Consider the following 22,589-nt stretch of genomic DNA (forward strand, 5'->3'; position numbering starts at 1 on the left):
GGTTAGTGCAGGAGATAAACCGTCTTTAATGGTAACTGGAAGATCCCAATCACGAGGCAAACATTGCTCTTATCTCAGAGAGCAGTGTGCCTCCACCGAGCGTTTCCGTGCGCATGTACATGTATGTGTGCAGACAGCAGTACAAATGAAGCGCCGGACGATTGATAGAAAGCTTGCTGACGCGCAGCAGATCTTAGCTGAACTGTTGTGTTCACGTGTGAAAAAGAGAACGAATGTGAAAGCAACAGTGGCTGAACATAGAAGCAACATCAGGGTTGTTGATGGAAACGCTTTCTTGGTATAATCTCTGGAGACAGATGAGACCAGAGTGAGAACAGCAGAGCAGGAAGGGCAGAAGTGAGACACACAGCTGCTGGAGGAATTGATGAGAATGGACTGTACCTGAGAAAACCACTGCTGTTGGAAGCTTTGGGCCACTTTGACTGTGTTATTGGGAGAGTGATTGAGTGACGCTATGGGTGATTAAACAAGTACTCAGGCACAAGGCTGGACAAGGTTATGTCTATGTCAGTGTGTATATCATATAAAAGGACTGTTAAAGCCATGCAATTATCCCATTCAGGATTGTTTGGCTTTACAAATAGATATAAAAAAGAGACTAATCAAAAATACCCTCAAATTGCTGTCATGCGCTTAGACCATCTGTGCTTTACCAACGTCCTGCTAGTAATAAAATAAAGTACACTGCGAAAAAGAACATGAATCTTGCATAGGCTAAATGCAACATGCAAACAAATAATAAAAGGACCTTTATAAGGATCTAGAGTCCATATGAGTAGCTGAGTACTTAAAAAATCTAAATACCATTTTAACTGAAGACCGAGTGCCCTGCTATATACTTTCAAGAGTTTGTGGATGTTAGTTTTAAGTACGCATGCCTTTTTCTTGAGGTTTTGTATCCATTGTATAATTTCTTCATATATATCAGCACCTCTCTTAATGCAAAACCGTGGCGCTCGTGTTGTTTATATGTCGGTACGCACTCCTCCTTATTCCTCAAGTCGGCCTTTCTTTCCGCCAGCAGAGTATTTCAGCAGAACAGACCCCCATATTAATGAGGTTATGGCAGAGGTCCCCAGTGCTGGGCGCTGCTTTAAATATTGACACCATGTGACTTGACCTTGTGTCCTCTGGCAACCAATCAATGCTGAAAACTCTGCGTGAGCATTATAATTCAACATGTAGGTGTGTGCGTGGAAGAGTTAAGCAAGTGGCTGACTTTTAGAGAGACCAGGATCAGCACTGACAAATGCCACATGACGGAAACTTCATCTATACAATATCCAATTGCCACACGCAGATATTCACACATTCTGGCTCGCGTGCTGCTTTCTTTGTTCCTAAAAAAAATCATTTAATAGCCTTATCACCAGATTACAATTGAACTTAGGAAGGATGAAGATTATATCCAATACAATTAAGAATTTTTGATCCTATTAGGCAGATAAGTCTCCTGCACACAATGCTTCAGCAAATCAATAGATCTATAAATACACAGAATAGCACCACAGCTTCCTGTCACGTGACCAAAACCTCAGGGGTGATTACCTGGCACTCCACCAGTCTTTTTGCTGCCAATTAACCTAGAAACTTAATTAAGAGAGTTAATTATTAATCGGCCCTCAAGAGGCATTTTTGTTTGTCAATTGGTTCTTGGCTGGGTTGGTGGAGTGTGGCCTCTGCTTCCGAGAATAGTAAACTTTTGCTTCTTACTCTAATTAGATTGAAAGACAAAAGTAAATAAATAAGTCTTAAAGGGTTTTACAAAGGCAGAAGGGAATATAGTAGTTGTTTGTTTCAGTTATAATAATTTGAAAATAGCATTCCAGAGAGGATACGTTTTTTTCTGAAAGATCAGGCAAATGGTTAAAAACTTTAAGAATGACATTTCAAATTACAACTGCATCAGTAAATGAGCAGAGAAATCTGTGAATCCAAAGGAAAAGGCAGAAAACTAAGAGTAAATGACTGTAATCTTCAACCACAGATCTCCAGGAGAAACCTCTGTACGGGCACAAACGGGGGTATGGATATGTCTAATCAAGACTCCCTCACCACAAAATATGAAACAAATAAATACATAAAAAATGGTACAAAAGACATCGCAGTCGCAGCGTGACGAGTTCGTGTTGATTGACTTTTCATCTCTATGATCTTCTGCATAATAGGTGCTTTGCTCTTCAAATCTGGCATTTCACAATCAGGAAAGAAAAGAATAAATAGAAAATGAGATTAGCGTTTGACAGCTAGCTTGATAGAATGTCACTTCACTCTTTGCAATAATGATTCATCTTTGTAAAATGTGGGTGCGCCTTCAGAAATGGGACGGTAATATTGTATATCCGTGTTTTTGGCAAATCAAGAATGTGCCGGAAGCTAGATGTAGACAGATATGTGCAGATTTTTAAACACTGCATGTACGTATTTCCTAAAAACTCAACCCTCACCCAGACGCCCCTCTTCACACTTCACACTGGGCTCTCCTGCATTCCCTTTGTTCGTCTTGTCTTACTTTAATCCATACATAGATGAAATACCACTAAGCATCCACATTTTTTCTCTTTTAAGCAGATATCATTTCATGTTAGCTCTGAACAAATTAAAACAAGTTCAGTACAATGTTTTTCAATGTCTGGGGGAAAAGCGAGAAGAGATGACAAGCATGCCAACTGGATGAAGATGAAGGAAAAGCTGGTGGAAAAAACTGCCTTTTCTTCACACACCAACAAATATTTAGAGGAAGCCACAAACATCATTGTGCCTAAGATTAGTTATTGAGTTATTAAATAAATTATATCCAAACTTAAGACCAGATAAAGTGTGTCAGTTTACTGTCCTGTTGGGAAAGTGCCATCTGTCTCCAGCTACAGTGACCACCACCCAATGAGAGGTTCATACGACAGCTGCCCTAAATTAACAGCGGTGGTAATTATGAAAATTGTTTTTATTTGTTTCTGTAATGAGTACATATATAACAGACACAAGAGTAGGATCCAAGTCATGGTTTGTGTGTGCTCTGCCTTTTTACTGTCATTAAACAGCAATTTATCGCACGAAATGTGAAAAAACCCTGTTGAAAATCAGACAAATTGAAGATTCCTTTTGTTCCCGTCTCCATGTGCCAAAACAAATGTGAATGCATGTAGAACAGGAGGTGGGTCAAAGTGTGCATGTGGAAAATGAAATTGCATGAGGAATAAAGCACAGCAGCAAATAATAAGACCTTGAGATTCAAATTTGCCCATTCGCTCACTGTCATTTTCATTTCCCATTTCCCCAGTGTGTTGTTTTCTTTGACACATCCCACATATCCTTGCTCCTTCTACTGTCGCTTTTTCCAATTGTCACACACAATTGTTCTAGCGAGTCACATCAGATCTAAATAAATAGTTTTTATTTAGCGGGTCCGTGGCACTCTCTACTTAATCTGTATGCGTTTCTTTTATATGCTTGGATTTCTGTGCTTTAAGGCCCTGTGAATAAAAGACATCAAATAAAAGCAAAACAACAAAACAGAAAATCCAAAGCTACTTCACTGGATTAAATGAAAGTATCCTTTCATGTAACAATAACAATAAGAAAAAGAAGAATTAGTATGCAGACTTGACCAGCGTGAGACATAACTGAATTTTTCAATATACAGGTCAAATAAATCCACATGTATTATTAAGCTGATTGGTTGAACGCATTGTTATCCTTGTTTATTTGCTAATGTTCGGCTAACCTTTATCCGTGCTAAGGAGAAAGAGTTGCAGTACCTTAGGTCAGTACTTGAATCCCATCATGTTAGGGATGGGCACGCCTTGAATACAGTCAGCCAGGCAGCATCTCTCTCTGGATGACCTTAATGGATTTCTGGCTATAACTAGAAATGTCCATTTTCTATCTCTCTGGCATTCTCAGCCACAGCCCCTAGATACAATAGATTGTACCTTTCTCTCTCCTCCCTTGCACGCACTCACTTCTTGTTTTCTATGGCTGAGCAGAGTGAGTGAGTCTCAAGTGCAAGTGAGACAACAGGAGAAGAAGACACTGTTTTATTTTGCACAATATCCAGCATTTGTTCATGCGTGTGTGTCACTGTGCTGCTGGCTGGTATGGCTGCTTCTCTACTGTAGAAGCACATCCATACTGTACTGTATGGATGTGCAAGGACATCACGTTATACGAATAATTACACTGAATCTCCAAATTAAACAGGAAGTAGCCTCACTTTATCATGTTTATATAGTTTACAAAGTATTTTTACTATTGTAGTCTTTTAAGTTCTGATATAAATAGTTCTTAATTCAAGAATGTTTCAGTATCCTTTACCAATTTCATCCTTTGTACAAGTATGCAGGCTTTTGTTTGTCGTATATTTGCAACATAATATGTTCTGGCCTTCGCGACTATTTCACAGCTTTGATGAATGCATAGAAAAGGAAACTGGCTTTTTCAGACATTATAGGGCGGAAATTGTAAGATAAAATGATCTTAAAATAGTATTAGTTTGAGTATACTGTCTCCTTTGGACAATTATCCCTCTGCGTTATCCTAAAGAATAGAAGAAGCTATCCTCTGTGGACCTCTAAAGAATCTATTTATTTCCAGTAGCTTAAATGAGAAGTCCCAGTTACCTGTGATGTAGTGGATGTGTTAGGAATTAAGAAGAAACTGAGAAACATTTAACCAAGAAAACATTTCTTATATGATCCAGTGCATCTTTAAATGGAATGTCCTTAAAAATATATAGTTGATCTCAAAGAGTATTGATCTCTTTTCAGAGACATTACGCATGCGGTGGAGCATTTCAGAGCTATAAACAAGTATCTTTGATTTTCTGTCAATGTTGCTTTCACGTGTCGCTTTCTGTGATGGATATTTCAAGCACACGGTAAACACACTATAAGCATATAATCATCCTATTAGAATAATGACACACATCAGTCCATCATGATCCCCCGAATAAATAAGTAATTAGGCTGTCAAAGCTAATAATTATCCACTGCAACTGCTTTTGTTTGTATGCTACCCTTTTGAATATACAAGCTGTTGAAGTATGCCCTGTTGCTGTTAAGTGAACTCGTTAAGAAAAGTAAAGTGACATCAAACTGTTATATGAGGTTGAAGACCTTTCTGTTAGCTGTAAATGTAACATGAGGGGGGAGATCATTATAAGTGAGCGGTCACACATCGTGCTTCGTTTCGTTTTTTTAGTCAAATCTGATCTTTGCATCACGTGACACAGCATCAACAGCACACACACTTTCAGATCTGGTTTCTAATTAATTGCAGTGTTTAGTAGAGAAAAATGTTGGTGTCATTACCAGCTCATAATAAATTTATGATGCTTTATAATTTATTATGATTTACTTTTATGATAAGATAGGCTGTAATTACAGTGTCCTTGCAGTGTGTGAATGAGGTTTTATAATGCTAGTGTTTAACTAGCAATTAAAGTCGAATGTTATTGGAGCTAACCTTGGTGAAGGTATGATGTTATTATGGGAACGCTCTAAAAAAGAGTGCACTGCAGCCACCTACAATCAAAGATGATAGTTTCTCCAGTTATCCGCTGCCATCTCTTCATCTTTCGCTAACCTGTTTTCATTCTTCCATCCCTTCTGTTCTCTCTGCCTTCCTCCATCTCCAACCCACTTTATGCCAAGTCCTCCCCTTTTTCTCATGTCCCTCTATCCGTCTCCCTGCCACTCCTCCAACTAATCATTTCTCCTGAGTGGGGCTAATTAAAGGGGATCTGACGGAGTGTGCTGACCACAGGAACATCAATCAATCTCTGTCCAACACAGCGAGCCCCCGCTGACTCCCCCAACCTGCTGCCAACGTGCACAACTCTGCAAAGGTTAATTGTATTCATTATATAAGGGACAGAGTGAAAGAGGGAGAAAGAGAGGGAGAGAAAGTGAAAGAATACTAACTAAAGTCACCCTGAAGGTTCTGGCTCTAGGGTGAATTCTCTCTAGGCCTCAGTGAGGTTAAACTTGGAGCAACGACACCACCTGTCAGATATTTCTCGCTCGATATCTGCTTCTTCTTCTCCAAACCACTGAGCGAGCTCACTTTTTTTGTAACAGTCTTCCTTTGCTGGCATCCCATTATCTATTCACCTCCTCTCCCTTCCATTTATGCATAGCATATATACGTAATTGTATTCATTTAGTTGATGGAACATATGAAAGGAGTCACACATCATTAATAGAGCCTACTGATTAGTTGATTAAGCCTTAACAGACTTTGGGCTAAAACTCATTTAGTCCTTCGGGCCCAAGTGGCGCTGCTGGTAATGAGGTTTGATACCACTTCATTTTTTTGTTATAGATATTAAAAGCCTTCCAGCACATCCAGCCATTTGTTGTTACGGCACTATATCAATTTCAAAAGCACTACATTTAAAGAATAGAGTCGGCTTTCTGGACCTTTTCAAGCTATCGGGATAATTCAAAGAGCAAACTAGACAGTGAGTGGTTAGTGAAACTTCAAAAAGTGAGACACAAACTGGAAATGAAGAACTTTCATCTTCAAAGTAAAAACTGCATCTTTTGAATTGTGTTGGTTGTAGTTGCAAGGCGCTGCTTTTATTTTGAAGGGGTAAGTTTTCCATTTGCAGTTTAGGTTGCACTGCAAACTCAGTTTCATGTTTCGTTCCATGCAGACCTCTAGCTATCGCAACAATCTGCCATCAACCAACACAAACAAGCGCCATATACCGCATGCTTGGGACGGCCAGCAACCTGCAGCAGTCGCTCCCCAACCAGTCGCAGAATACATAGTCTTTCCTAGCAAACGATCGTTACCAGGGGGTCATTGACCAGTTTCTAATCAATGACCCCCTGTTACTTTGACACAGCAATCACTCACAATCAGTGGAGAAATGCACATTTTTATATTGTGACTAATGATTACCAAGTGGTTGCTGACAGATCTCTACTCTGTCCGATGGAGGACTTAAGAAGATTCCTTGTCCAACAGGATAATGGCATCCTTGTTTTTTGAAATTCACATGCAGAGATTTGAATGCAGAGTTTTTTTATCCAACTAGCAGAAACCAGAATCCTGAGCACAGCACCATGCTCTTCTAGATATGCGCACTATGAATTAATTCTTCCTTTTCATGTGGAACAGCAAATCAACAGCTATCTGCTTATTTGTTGTCTTGCATGTTAAAGGTGGTGTGAAATTAAGTTTTCTGACACATACATGAGAGACTGGTGACATAGAAAAAGCTGATTTGAAAAAGGAAAACTGTTGCAGATTCTACTTTCCAAAGCATGCGACTCAGTCGTTTAATGAGAATGAGTGATGGTGTTCTCGACCACCATGTTTAAAACACCAAATTAGAAACTTAGTTCAGAGAGATTACACTGACAGCACACTAAGTTGCTCTAGCAGCTCCTTCTTGGGTGTTCGTTTTTCCTCACTATGTGAATATTTGATCAGTGTAGATCAAGTAAAATTGTTCTGAATGACCCTAAAGCAAAATAGATGCTCGTTTCTACTTTAAAGTCTGATTGTCAGCATGATCAAAATCACCAAATTTAAAAAATATATTCTAGCCTACTTCTATGTGGAAACTTTTTAAATATATTTATGTGCGTGTAATGCAGGAGGGTATGTTTTTGGTTAGCTTGCTTTAAAAACACTATTAGAAAATAGATATTTCTTTTTTCTTCTCTTGAGCCTTGAGCTCTCTGCAGTGCTTTTGAATCTCTTGATGCATTTTTAGTCAACTACAGAAGAGACCAGATGAGTGCTTTTCAGATATTTAGGTACCATTAGGCATATGTAACAGAGCATTTTTAGGGGAATAATTATTTGGATGGCCTCTAAAATACAACTGCTTTGTTTGCAGTTATAGTTTTGCTTCTGCGAGCATCCAACTTCACTGCAAACAGCTTGTTGAATGCACTTCTGAACTATGAAATTGCTCTTTTTTTAACAAATAGTCTCACTTATGTTCTCGCCAAACACTGATTCATGACAAAAAAAGCCCTGTGTAAACAAAAGGTTAAATCACAAAAAAACTTTTCAAACAAACTGCATGTGGTTACTATAGAAACCAGTACATACAATTACTAAAGGTTACTCTCAAACAATCTGCCTGGCAGTGCTCTAAGCATTTCTGAGCACATATCATGCAGGAATGTGACAGCTTTGCTGTCACACATGCTCCTAGTGGGAACTGTTTCACCTCCTACAAGTATGTATTTTGACAAGAGTGTGCTGTGCTAGAGTGACTTTCAAATTAAACATGTGCAACTGGCTGTAGGCTAACTTGCAACTTCTGCATGTTGTGCTGCTATGTAACATGCCATTAGAGACTGTCCGTGCAACCACTTTAACAGCCGGCCGCTCCTTGTAGCTCCCTCAGTGCAGTCATTTCTTTTAGTTATTGGAAGGTTTTAGGACGTTGACACCTGCCGTTTTGAGGTGTGCCTGATCTCTAAAATGAATTGCCTTAACCATTTCGTATCCTGGTGCTATTGAAGTTTTCTCTCACAGACGTAGCCAGGTGTTTTCCAGATATTGAAAAGACACAAGCACACAATCAAGTATCACTTTGCAAGTAATGAAAAGGGTTTTTTTTGGCTGCTCCCTTATTTTCCCAAGGGGCTGCCATGGTAGATGGATCCCCAAATTTGATTTGGCACAGTTTTTTATTTTATGCCAGTTGCCCTTCCTATCTGAACCTTCTCATTTGTCTGGCAGAAAGAGTACACTGTCTTCTCATCTTTTGAGGGTGGATTTGTGTCTCCTCCTAGTCTCAAACTGGGGATGCCCACCACTATACCACATATTCACCTATTAGCTTTCAGGTAATCAACTTGGTAAACAATTGATACCCTAACAACTCAATTTAAAAGCTTTTTGTTCTACAGAACACAATTAGAAGTTCAATGTGCTTGAAACTTTTTAAAAGCAAAGGTCTATACCTGCGTTGAATAAACAGAAAGTCATTGTTTTCTCTTTATGGCTTCATCAAACTGCCCATTCTCACTCCCAGCTTGTCATAAATCAATGCTTTCAAAGGACCTTTTGGCTTTATATTTAAACGCATTGGTTAAGCGGCATTTTTCAGCCTGCAGGGTTAATGTTAGGATGTGATCTAACTTGTAAATGAATTTGAAAATAAAAAATTAGTACACAAACCATCATCTCCTCACTAGCCTTTTCTGAACGAACTTCCAGATGCGTACTTTGTTCCTCATTAAAAGAGGAGCATTATCTGTTGGCTTCAGAAATTACAGCAGGTGGTGAGTCAAGGCACTGATGCCAAAAGAGCCCTTACGACACTAGCGGAGTCTGACAGAATGACAGCATTTCACACTATTTAAGTCATTTTTAGGTGTGTCTTTGCAGTCTAATTGCAACAAAACAGGGACTGTTTTAATGCAGTCCTTTCTCAAGCCAAAACCTTAGACACCTTAGCAAGACAGTGCTAAGTGTACACTTCTATCCTTGCAAAAAGTACATGTCACTCTGCCGCCACCTGGCACTGAGGCAGTACTGCTATCACAGCTGGACACCGAAGTCAAGGTCATCGTGAGAATGTCAGCTGCTGAAGACATGAGGCTTCAACCTTTGTCCCAGGGGGGTGTTCTGTTTGTCTGTGTGTGTGTGTGTATGTGTATGTGTGTGTATGTTTGCATAAAAGACATTTTAATGCAGGTGTTTGCTGTCTGAGCTTAGTGCCTGTGTCTAAGTAAGTGTGTGAGGGATGGCTTCACTGTGATGGCTGGGTTAGCCTCTCAAGTATCATTATCGGTGGAATAAACAACAGCTAAGCTGCGATGTCCTCAATGCCCTTGTTCTTCTATTAGATAGTCTTAAGTTTGTGTATTTAATGTGTGTGCGCACTCAAATGCTTTTCAGCTTGTTCGTGCCTATAAATTAAAAAACTTCTTTGAATTCTACTTTTGTCTTAATTAGTTTTTTTTTTAGTTTATTAAGAGTTAAAAGTATTTAAATCTTTTTCTCGTGTGTTTCTGTGCTTGTTAAAAGGTACCTAATCCCTTCACTGGACCGCTCCCATGCTGGCTTTTACCGCTGCATTGTGAGAAATCGGGTGGGAGCCCTTCTGCAGAGGCGCACAGAAGTACAAGTGGCCTGTAAGTATTAACACAGGACGCAGCTGAAGCACAGATCCAACGAATGAATAAACGGCTGTCTAATAGACACATGCTGATTTAAGCGAGAGAAAGCGTGTGCGCTTAACTGCAGCAGTTTAGTACACAGTAGGCCCACGCTATCTTTGGGTGCCTTTGTATCAAGGACTGACTAGGGAGGGACAGATGCTGGCAGGGTGAAAGATCTACCTGCATCTCATTCAGAGTGTTATCATCCCAGACAGCTGTTCCACTCAGCATTCTCATTAGATTGATATTGTTGCCATGGTTCTTTTTAACTTTGCTTCATTTCAATATGACCGCTGCTTTTTTCATTCTCTCTCCTTTGTCAACAACATCTGTTGTTTCTTTGGCAAAAATAGAGCTCCCGTGCACAGTGTTTCTGCAAATTTTCACATTCGTTTTCAGGCCACTCAGCTCCCTCGTCTTGTTAACGAGCTATTAGACATGCCACTGAGGTGTCTGGAGTGTTGTCACATCAAATCCACCCCCCCTTCCCATATACACAACTTGTCCATTATCGTGCTTTACTAGGGTATGCCTGGTTCACTTGCTTCCCTGTGTTCCAGCCACATTTGAATGGATGTAACGTACAGCTGTACCTGTCGATGCACTCAACCAGCCACTAAAGAGAAAGAAATGGGAGGGTGATAGGAAATTGAGTCCCACGGGTCGACTTCTCTCGTATTCGGCAAACACACTGTTGCCGAAGCCTCTCCTCCAGGAGACAGACTTTTTGTGGCGTCCATCACTGGTTCTGTTTGTTGTTTCGGCTTCCTCCCTCTCTTGACTTTGTCATCTGGCCACCACTGCTTTCTATTTATTTCTTGGCCTCCACCCTGCTGTTATTTCAGTTCCTATTTATTCCAAACACTTCCCATTTCCATAATTCTCTTCTTCCCTCTCAGTTGCTCATGAAGTGGTATGGATGGTGACGCAGAGTAAAAAAGGAGAATTAAGGACACCTGCAAAAGGAATGGATGAGCTGGACAAGGGAGGGAGAGGGAGAAGAAGAAAGAAGGAAGGATAGATGGAGAGATTTCTTCTAGAAACTATTCTATTGAGGCAGCACAATTAGAATTGCAGAGACACACCTCAGAGAAAGGGAAACATGCCGAGGCATTAGAGATTAGGGAAGAAGGGGAGGAGGACATCACATCACTGAAACTGCAGATCAAAGTCGGGGGATTTGCACACTTCCCAGATTTTCATTTAAGCTAAGCACCACAGCTGCAGCGTAAAGCCAGATTACCTTTTTTTATTCTCTTGAAAGAGAGTGAGGAAAAATAAGTCTGCCATCGATTCACAACCACCGCAGCATCCTCTGTTCAGACTCCCTCACCTTCATCCCTGAATGTTCCCGAGATATTATCTCCAAAATGTGTGTCATAATTGGGTTTTCAATGTAACATTTTATTTATTTCTGCCTATTGTTCCCCTTTAAATCACGGAGGCAAATATATGATCTTTGGAGAAAAATAATGCTGTGACTGTGTTTCAGACTGTGCTGGAGGAGGAAAACATAAAGTCTACTTGTTACTGTTGTCCTGTAAAGGTTTACAATCAGCATCTGCTAATGTAACAGCATAGGGGAATTTCACAACCCACAACAGATGAATTTACAGCTAGTTGATAAATTCCCATTAGAAATCGGGAGTGGAAAGGGGGGGGGGGGAGGTGGTAATATTAGTCCAGCGTTTTGTCAGCTTTTAAGATATAATGAGGCAAGGGATGAATAAAAATACTCTAACAAATGAAATATATTACGAGATAATAGAGAAGCGGCATAGCTGGTCATCTACTATGTTGCGCAATGCATCCACACAGGAGGATACGGGATATGAATATTAGTCAATTTAGCGTCCCTCGATGTCCCTCTGTGAGTCGTTACGTGCCGGTTCCTTCTAGCCTTGCTTGATGTACCATGGAAACCATGGCAACAACACTTTGCTGTCCATCAAATAGCTATAGTGTGAAATTTCACAATAGACAGCAGATGACAAAAGCTCTGTGGTTACCAAAAGTCAAAGAAGAAGAAAGCAAGAGTAATTTGTTCCTGCGACTGTCAGTCTCACTCTCTTGTTCTCTCTTGCTTCCCTTGTTTTTGTCTGTGTATTGTGTGTTTTCCTTTAGTTATGGGAAGTTTTGAGGAAGGCGAACGTACGCAGTCAGTCTCTCAGGGAGAGGGTGCTGTGATTCCAGCACCACGCATTCGCAGCTTCCCTCAGCCACAAGTCACCTGGTTCAGAGATGGGCGCAAGATTCCACCCAGCAGCCGCATGTGAGTTTTCTTCTCTTGTTGTTTTTCTGTTTTTTTGTTCGTTGGGCCTTTTGTGTCTTATTTGGCTTTTCTGTTTGACTCTAGAAATATTTTTTGGGTTTGTTTTTTTTTTCCTTTTTTTTTCCTTTGTCCCTGAAGGTGTTTGAGGGCTTTAGTTTGAGAGCAGCTGTTCCTACCTGTTGTTTGTTTTTCATCTTGCTAGATTTTGTGCTGAAGGACAGCTTGAATTTCTTCTACAGAACAAGGGCTGAAGACAAAACGGTTTCAGCACTCTGTGTGCAATGGGATATCTCTCGTCTTACACATTTTTTTTCAATTTTGTAAGAAAACCCTTTTCTATTTCCTTATCTATGTCTTTTTCTTAATGTTGCCCATTGTCTGTCTTTATTTTGTTGTTTTTGCTTGCCAACCAACAGCAAAATCATGGTCTGACAGGGCTATGGAGCACTGGGCCTCCTGACAGCCTATTTGTATTGCTGTCTCATTCTGGTCACTTAAAAAGGTAGAATGCAAATATGAAGGTAGATTTTTTTAAAGTGCTTTCTTCACTTTAACGTGCTATGTGGCCCAAGAAAGAAGCAGATACAAACTTTGTTATTTTATTACTAATTGAAAATGTACTGCATCTGTACACTGTCAGCACAACCTGACAACTACATTTCCCAAAATGCAACTTGACTGTTTGGTTTGGGCATTTGCATGTATTATGTTAGTTTTGCCTAAAATATCTGAGTTACTTTAGAATATTTGTCCATAAATATACTTGCCTATACTTGTGCTCCAAGAACATTTGACAGATTAATTAAGATTATGTTCCCCGTGATGCTACACAGGCTACACCTCCACACGGTAGGGTTTTAACTTTATCTTTCAGTGACTGACATTGTACTGAGGTTACTCACATCTTTGTGGGGGGGATATTTGTGTGTACCAGCGTGTGCGTTAAAAAGTCACTTATCCCGTCTCATCACATCTGCATTTCGTCACAGTGGGAGGTGACCTTGCCCTTAGTTAGAGTGAATCTTTCTTATCATCTTCTCATCATCAGTAATCATCCCCTGACCTAGAATCACAATGAGACAAATGCCCAGGCGTACTGAGAAGATGAAGGTTGCTGGCCACCGGTAGCCTGCTCTGTCTGTGTTTTTAAAGAATAGTTTTTTTAATAAGAAGGATCTACAAAATAAGTTGAACTTCTTATTTCTCTCAAGCTGATGCGGTTGTGTTCTCTGACATCGTTACAGCTGGTTCCTTATTTCTCAGGTTTTTTGTAACCTGGTGTGCGCTGTGCAGATAGAACAAAATGGACAAGCTGAAGGCATGAGCGAGCCCGTCTTTACGAGCATCTCTATAATCCATCAGTGTGGGAGTATAGGAATTCCCAGATGGCATTGAACTGTGTTGGAAGATTGGTGCTTCAGCTAGAAATGATGAGACGTTCTGTGGAAAGTTATTGAAAAACAGCATTGTATTTGTCTTTGAATTATGTACTTCCTCTTTCTGTGGCGCAGACTGTAGTTTTCTCAGCAGTATGCTGTTCTTTTAGAAGATCTTCAGCAAATCAGTGAACCTCATGCACGACTATAAAAGGTTATGCTTCTCTGTTGACGTCACAAGTGGTATGTGCAGTGACCAGTGTGTCAGGCATAATAGCGGCTTCATTTGCCGTTCTGTCGCTGTCTCCCTCCTCTATCTCGCTCCCTTCTTTTGTCTCCATTATGGGCCACCCGCTGTGTGTACTTTGCTGCTCTTCATCCTCACTTCCTACCCCGCAGCTCTGAGAATGCTAATACCACATGCACTACCAAGGTCACAGTGTGCAAATGAGCACTGTTGATAACAGGCAGCCTTTTTTATTGAAAATCATTTAATTGAATTTGATTCATGCCACTAGCGTTTACTCTGTAGAGGCATCAAAGTCTCGCTAGTGGAGGAGAGAATGAGGGAGTGCGACTGAGTGAGTCGCACCAAACCACAAGTGTTGCCGTCATGAAGGCTCTATCTCTCTAAATCTGTCACATCGTTATGCATTTCTTCAGACGTTCTCTTGTTGTAAGACCACCTGGAAGATCTCGGTGTGCCATGTGTTACAAGAGTTATATAGTGGAACAAGCTAAAGTGGAATGGCGGTGAAGGAGAACGAGGACTGACAAAAACATGCCATGGATTAGAACCAGGGTGACCATTTCCCCTAATTGTCTCCTGCTCTTGCTAGCCATCCTAAGGTGTCATAAGTTTAATTTACAGGCTCCTCAGGGGTCTGTCTTGCTGCTTGTCTGCGCCCCTACAAAAGAGAAAAGAGCAAAAACAATCAGATCGCTCAAAAAATGTCGAGGCTCTCATCCAACCAATCTAATACCTAATATAATTCACACTCGCTCTGGAGGCTGCTGTACGACCAATTTCTTTTCTTTCTTTTTTTTGCATTGTGCTTTCATTTAGTTGAAATTCTGGGAGTTTCCTCAAACTGTATCGTGTAGTTCGAGAGTTCTTGTGTGATATTTTTTGTACGTGGTAGAAAGGTGAGAGAAGCTGAGAAATCACTCGAGGATGACACTTGTTGATTGCAAGGACTCTTGTGAGGTGCTCTAGGTCTCAGGTTGGGTACACATATAAAAATACACATCTCAGGAGAACAAGTACATACCTCAAAATGTTTGTATTTATAGCTGTATAAATCTTTATCTGGCTGCAGAATTGAATCCATGATTCAAATGCAAATCTTTCGAATACATAGGGAGGATGTCTGGAGAATAGAGAGTAATCCTCTATATACAGGATTACTGAATATAAGATTCAGTAATATAGATTATAGGCAAGATTCAGATATCTAAGTATTGATTAATCAAAAAACTGGTGGAGCATGCAGCTGCTGTACAGAACATGGTGCAAAGTGTGTACTAAATTTCCACTTACTAAGCTGTTTGGCTCCTAGGCATCAATTTTCAATAAGTGATGTTGAATGTTTTTAGACCACTTTTCTCAGTACACACAACACCCACATCATCACATGCTTAGCTATGAAGCTTACAGAACTTGCAGTTCAGTCCTCAGGTCTTTATACCTCACTGTTCACAATAAGGAATTGCTCAGATTGGATCATGTCCTCACCTCATCTTGTTGTCCATAACACCCCACACCACAGTCCCGTCCTGATTCGCCTCATGTTTCCTATTTTGGCTTAAACTGCGGATGTCTGTGGCATTTTTATGTCCTTTGGCCACCCACAGCTGGGAACTGAATTTACTCTTCAGAAAGAGTAAATATGATCTAGTGGATGTGTGCAGAGAGGAATGGATTTTGGGTGCAAATCAAGTTCATTTCAAAAAAAAAAAAGAGAGAGAGAGAGAGAGAGAAAGAAAAGGCTAGCTCACAGTCAGGATTCGATATTGGAATGCTGCCGACAGCATAAAATGCCCCCTTCAGTTTATCAGGGACTAGGGCAGTGACTGTTCAAAACATGCCTGTTCAAAATAGCCTGATTGCTTGGCTTCCAGTCTTGCTATTTGCAGCTTTCTCAAGATCATAGACCAAGCGTTCACCCAAACTCCTTCAGAGTCGGCACTGGCTTTGTAGATTAGCAAATATTAATATTCACACTTTAAGAGGCTGACGTCTCATTAGGTATGACCAGCACTGTTCAAAGAGAGAATTAACCCTGGGTATAATATGGCTGTAACGAATAGAACGTGTTTACTTTCTTACGCGGGGTCAATGATGAAATATTTATGAAATCCATTTGAAGGAGCTGAAAGATGCTTCTTTGAATAACTGAAATCGTATTGAGTGGTTTGTTTTAATACCAGAGCGTACCATGTCCATTCAAAACATGTAAAACAAATAATAGAATTACAATCCTGGATCCCGTTCTGGCTGATCTGGCACCGATTATTTCAGAATAATTGCATGATTATTTCAAAATGTGGTTTGAGTAAAGCACACTTCAGCACTCCAAATTCTGATTGTGATTACTGGTTTGACAGTAATTTCACAACTCTGGTTCTGTATAAAACCTCTCAAAGACATTTTTGGGATTCTTATACAACTTGACGGTCCCGACTGTCCATTACGGGTCAAATTCGAATTTGTTATATATTTTGGTTTATGCCATCTAAAGATGGTAATGGGGAAATATGTGATACCAGCTGAACATCATTATGTTAGTAGTATGAACACACCACCCAGGCCTTGAATGTGTAAACTTAATGAATGCTGCATTTTTGCTTCCCTGCTGCCAATATTCCCCTTGGCAAGGCTGCGTCTTACTGTGGCACAGTGACTGCTCACTTTCTGCAATGTGACTCGTGCAGCTGCTGGCCTCGGCGTGGGCAGAGACTCCTTTGCTCTCTAACAGTACGCCCATAAGCTCACGGAATCACTTATTGATGCGTTTGTCTCTTACAGTCTTTGCTGTGCTCATGTTGTGTACTGCCCAGGTTCAAAGCACATGTCCTTGTTTGACTGTAAGCTGAAATGTACAACCAGACATTGATCTAGCTTTGCTTTAATGAATCAGTTCAGTCAGGGTCTTTTTGTTACAATATATGAAACAGGATGCAAGGAGAAAAAGAACTTTCTAATGGCTGACATTCTTCTCTCGGTGAATGGAAATGTAGTCGAGAGGATCTTCTCCATTCAGCTGCTGTGATTTGTTATGCTATTTTGGAGACTTAATGTCGTGTGTAATCAGAGCCTCTTTTAGTTAAATGCATTTGCCAGGAATTGTGTGGCTCCTGGCTGAAAGGTGAGTCTGTCGTTAGATATAGCGCTGGATTCTGTCCTCACTTTTTCACATCTGACAACAACTCACTACCCACTACCTGTTGTTTTTCTCCCAGAAACTTTCTATTGACATTTTGGCATGGATTTACACCGAAACAACCTTGTAGAGGTGTCTGTTAAGACAGAACACAGAGGAGCCTGACCTGGAGGAGTCAGTGGGAGGACATCGTTGAGACACATACACACACACTGCAGTTCGCTTGAGTAATTTGCTGTAGCTACTGATCAATTAATGGGCCCTGCCTGGGATGCTCAGGTCCTGTCAGCGTGCTATGGATTCTCCATTAGTCACGAGGACCAGTGAATAGCCATGCCCTTCCTTTGCATTTGCCTACAACTGCCCAGCATTAGTCATGAACCTGACGATCTTCAGGTCAAGAGAGAATAGACGACAAGGAGAAGCAAGAATAACATAAAAAAAAAATTACAATTTACATAGATTCCTAAATGAATGAATGGATGTATCTAGTCCTACAAGAAATAACTTACTATTCTTAAATATTTCTTGGTCCTCACTACTTGCAAGAGACCAAGAAATCTACTTTTTTTTCTTCCTTTGTCCAAAATTGACTGTTCATCAACTAGATTATTAGAAGTTTGAACAACAGCTGAAGCTATTGTGTGTTTAATTAAGACAAGATATATTTTAAGATGATATCCATCTGTTGTCTTTCTCTGAAGTTGGGTTGCAGTGGTAGCAGGCTATGTAGGGTATTCTAGATGTCCTTCTTCCCAATAATACTCTGTAGTTCCTCCTGGAGGACCACAAGGTATCCAGTCCCAGGCCAGTGGAGGTATATAATCTCTCAAGCTCTACCCTAGGGTCTCCTTCCACTAACAATTTCCATTTCTGGAAAACCTCCAAATGGAGGTGAGGCATCTTAATGAGATACCCAAACAGCCTCATCTGGCTTCATTTTACATGCAGGAGCAGTGGCTCTACTCTGAGATCCTCCTGGATGTCTGAACTCCTCACCCTATCTCTATGTCTAAGCCTAGCCACCCTAGAGGGAAAACAAATTTTAGACAACTGTATTCACGACCTTACTCTTTTGGTCATTACCCATATTTCGGATTGAGACGTAGATTGATCGGTAAATCGAAAGCTTCACCTTTTTGCTCAGCACTCTGCTCACCATGACGGTTCAATGCAATGTCCGCATAACTGCTGACGCCGCACCAATCTGTCAGTCCAGCTAACACTCCGCATTTCCATCATTCATGAATAAGACCCCAAGATACTTGGAACTTGTTTGCTTGAGGCAAGGAAGCCTCGAACCTCCCTCCCCAATCCACAGGGAGCATTCCAACATTTTCCATCAGAGAACCAGGGCCTAAGACTTGGAGGTGCATGAGCAAGGTTATGCTTTAATGAAGCCAAAATTATACAATATCTACCTAATGATTAATCCTGAAAGTGTACACTTAAAAACTTTTTTTTTAAAGTTTCCTTGTATTCCTTTCAGTTCTGTGCTGTATGTTGACGTCTGTTTATACAAGGACAGTGAAAGTAGAAAAAGAAACTCCAGGGAAATCAAAAGATCTGTGAAGCAGCAATCAAGAGGTTTTTATTGTTGTTTTGGGCTCTTGCCAATATTGGTAGATCTCTAGGTTCCACTGAGCCAGACTTTCTTCCTTTATTTATTTATTTTTAATAAGTCTTTAGCTCTCCAAGCCTTCTAAAGATCTTTCAACATTTTTCTTCAGACATTGGCTGTTTTTTCACTGATTTTCAGTCCTTGTTACCATTTTCAGATGATTTTTTAGTTAACTTATTAAGCCATTTAACAGTGACCTATACAGTAAATCATTCAGGCATAAAATAGGCCAACTCAAACGATCAACGAATGTTGTACCTTAGCAAAGAACCAGTTTTAAATTGTATCTATAGGGTCCTGTTGCAAAAACACATCATTTATTGCCATTGTGTTAGTTAGCTTTGTTCAAATCTTCGTCACTTTGTACGCAGGAGGTTATGAAAGAGGTACAAGAGTGAGTGTCTCCAGTGTTCTGTAAAGCATGGTGGAGACTGTCATGATTTGGGGCTGCCTTTCAGTCAGTGGTGTTGAGGATCTTGTCAAAATTGATGTTATGAAGTTATGAGTTATGAAGGCAGCAAAGTCCAGATTTTCATCCACCGTGTAGTACCACATGGAAAGCATCCGATTGGCAACAGTTTCATTTTGTTATCATTCATTTTCAGCAGGGTTGGGGTGATTCCAAACAGTAAAAGCATGCCTGGGTAGAAAAACACACAGTGGAATACTAAAAGTGTTGGATTGGATGTCACAACATTATTAAGGTAGTATAGGATCGTCTCAACAGCGAAGGGAACAAAAGGCAGCTAACATCCAAAGAAGAGCTTTAGACTTCCTTCAAGCCCGGAGAACTATTTTTGAAGAAAAAAATCAAGAAAGCTACCTTAGAGAGTTCAGGCTCTGTTTAAGAATAAAAGTGGTCATTTATTTTACGTTTTGTTGCCTTACATACTCTTTTTCCGTTTGTGTTTGCACCTGTTTCAATAAATCACGGCATCTGCTTCCCATTTTCCACTGATGCATTAGGTCTTGCATATCTGTAAAGTCACAATTACCGTTGAATGATATGTACAAGGTTTTTCTAGTGACATATTGTATGCTGATATCCAGACAACGTTTTTAAGGAAAGCCTTGCTTAGTTCAGCAATAGTATGACAAACCATATGCTGCACATATTACAGCAGCATAAGAGTGCTTGACCTGACACTTAAAATTTTAATGGCAATAGCAGTGCATTATGAAATGAAAAATATGACAAAAAAGCCTCAAATTGAAAAGCTAAAATCATGTAAAAAGCAAGAATTGTAGCACACTAGCCTTTTAAAAAATTACAGCATTTGGTCTCATTAGTTTCCAAACTCTTGTGGTGTTGGTCAAAGATGTGATGCAATACAGATGTAAACATGCCCATGCATGTTTGAATTGTGTGGCTGGCATCAAACTCAAAATGAGCACATTTTTCCCCCCAAAAAATATGTAGAATTTCCCAGCTTTAACATTTGATATATTGTACTGTTTTCAATTAAATATAAAGTTTCAGTGATTTGAAAACCATTGCAATGTGTTGCAGCATCCCAGTGTTTTAACAATGGGTCACAGTAGAGCGATCCAATCTAGCTAAACCACGCTGTGAATGGGATCGAGAGTCGCCACGGAGACTCACAATAAGAAATGATTGATTATTAAAAACACTTTCCTATTGAACGACTAATGAATTAATTATTTTTAATCTTAATGCAGGTTGATTTTTATGTAAGAATTCAGTTGATGGTTGAAGAATTTAGGGGTGTCCTGTTATGGTAAGACAATCGAGTTACTCCGCTAATGAAGGCTTGTCTTAAATGGCTTTGAGTTCATTTAGATGTCACTATTTGAGCATTATTGGGGACATCCTTATATTGGTTTGAACACTCAATGAACCACAAGTGAAAGGGAAGCAGAAAGCGAACAGTAAGGCACAAACCTTCAGTCCATACACCCAGTGAGAAAACAAGTGCCTGTTTTCATGACCAACACTCCCTTACCTCCTCTCATTTCTCTCACTTCTTCATCCCTCCACCCCCAGGAGCTGTGGCTTTTTCATCACAACTCTGTTGAGCGGTAGGGCTTGTAGCCTGTTGCTTGCTTTCACTCTAGCTTTCTTTTTCCTTCATCTGTCTACTGCCTGTGGTTTGACTTATACCTTAGCCAGCGATGTGAGCCATTTGATCCTGCTGACCCCCCTCTCTCTCTCTCCTGGGGGGTGGCCATCAGCCAACTGGGGCCATTTGTCTGCATGTAATGGAGGTCTGAGGCTGTGGAGCGAGGTTAGGCCCCTCACGGCCCAGTGGAGAAGGACAGCCACGACAGATGCCAAAACACTAGAGAGTGTGTGTGTTTGTATGTGATAGAGCAGGACCAGCACTGTCAGACTGTGTCAGTGCTGGATTAACAAAATAAGATATGTATACAAGCTGACAAAGTCGGTGGTTGAACTCTCTGGAGATGCACTGTGAAGCCACTATTCCAGCGCTGGGACCACATGTTTTTAACTAAAGGGAGCAACCGTGATCATTGTATATTTAATTTTGCTGTAATATAATTTATTTTTAATAATGGAAATTAGAGACGGGAAGCAGCTAGTGGCAAATAAAACATTTATAGTTATATCTATTTCAATCAAACATAAATCCTCATCATCATTATTGATGAAAGTGCTACAGAATCATTATAAGGCTGGCATTCATTGAAAAAGCGCCCTTGATTCTTTACATAAAAAATTGATCCACAAGAAAGTAATTGCATATGGGAGTAATACTGCTTATTGCTGCAAGCAAAATTAGGGTTGCGTAAAAGCTGCACAGTTGGCCAAGATGTTTCTGGGCAGCTGTCCTGCCTACCAAGCTCTCTTGTAGACCATGGCTTTTTCTGAAGAATAATAATGGAAAAGGAAATTGGGTTGGAATAAAAAAGAGAAAGCATTCTAAGATGTGGGAATAAACATTAAAACTAGACAGAGACAGAGGCATGTTCACACATATCTGATTTGTCCAAATTTCTCAGCCTTGTGGCTTGATAAATCCCTGCACCGTGCCGGATACGTGCTAAGCCATCGTTATAAGCAAGCCTCCGACAGCTGCTCACAACACCGCTGAGAGATGGGGATTTGAATAAGAGTGACCAAAATCAGACAGACAACGATAAAAGAGAAAAAAATAATGAACATGTTAAAGCGGAACTTCAAGAAGCATGTAAAACATTAACTGCTCTTTTAAGCGAAATTCTTATCTTTCCCTTCTTGCTCCCTTGATATACATGCAAAGCCATTCAGGATAATTGGCTTACTTTTAATTTCTTCCAGCGTCATGTGGTCTTTGATCCCTGAGGCCCAGCACACACTGGGAGTGGTTAGATGTGCTGAACAAGCTGTGTAACCAAGTTTTGTGTGACCCCCACTGCACCAGCCCTGATTACAGGCTGGGGGGAGTGAATGCTCAGCATGGGAGCACATTAAAATCAACTAGCAGGGGGAAAATGCCTCCTGCTCCTAGAAACTGATGAAATCTGGTTTTGCTCTGGATAATATTAGTTTGAACTCAGTTTGGCAGGTGCTTTGACATGCTCCTGAATGATCTTTGAGGGAAACTAAAGAACTTCAAAGATCACCTGATACGTTGCATTATCACAGAGAGAATGGGCTGCGTCGTCGAGGTCATTGGAAAGCTGTGGTTAGCAGTGCTAGCTTGTATATTCTGGTCTTTCATAAGTGGCAGGTAAAGAAGTTAAGCCCTGGATTGTGTCCCCGTTTTGGAAAGGTCCTGGGAAGCCACCCGGGATTCATTCGGTGCTTTGGACACTTCC

At 40.4% G+C, this 22,589-nt stretch overlaps 1 protein-coding gene across 6 annotated transcripts in view; it reads left to right on the forward strand.

Moving 5' to 3' along the window:
• The window catches only part of sdk2b (sidekick cell adhesion molecule 2b), a 282,756-nt gene that overhangs the window by 207,622 nt on the left and 52,545 nt on the right, over nucleotides 1–22,589 (forward strand). For all 6 annotated transcript variants that reach the window (XM_076887659.1, XM_076887661.1, XM_004556690.6 and 3 more), the window contains 2 exons: nucleotides 10,024–10,130; nucleotides 12,282–12,429. In XM_076887659.1, the coding sequence (XP_076743774.1) occupies nucleotides 10,024–10,130; nucleotides 12,282–12,429 (255 nt within the window). The remainder of the gene's footprint in view (nucleotides 1–10,023; nucleotides 10,131–12,281; nucleotides 12,430–22,589) is intronic.

This window comes from Maylandia zebra, linkage group LG8, assembly GCF_041146795.1.
Source record: "Maylandia zebra isolate NMK-2024a linkage group LG8, Mzebra_GT3a, whole genome shotgun sequence".
In the NCBI taxonomy this organism is placed as follows: Eukaryota; Metazoa; Chordata; class Actinopteri; order Cichliformes; family Cichlidae; genus Maylandia; species Maylandia zebra.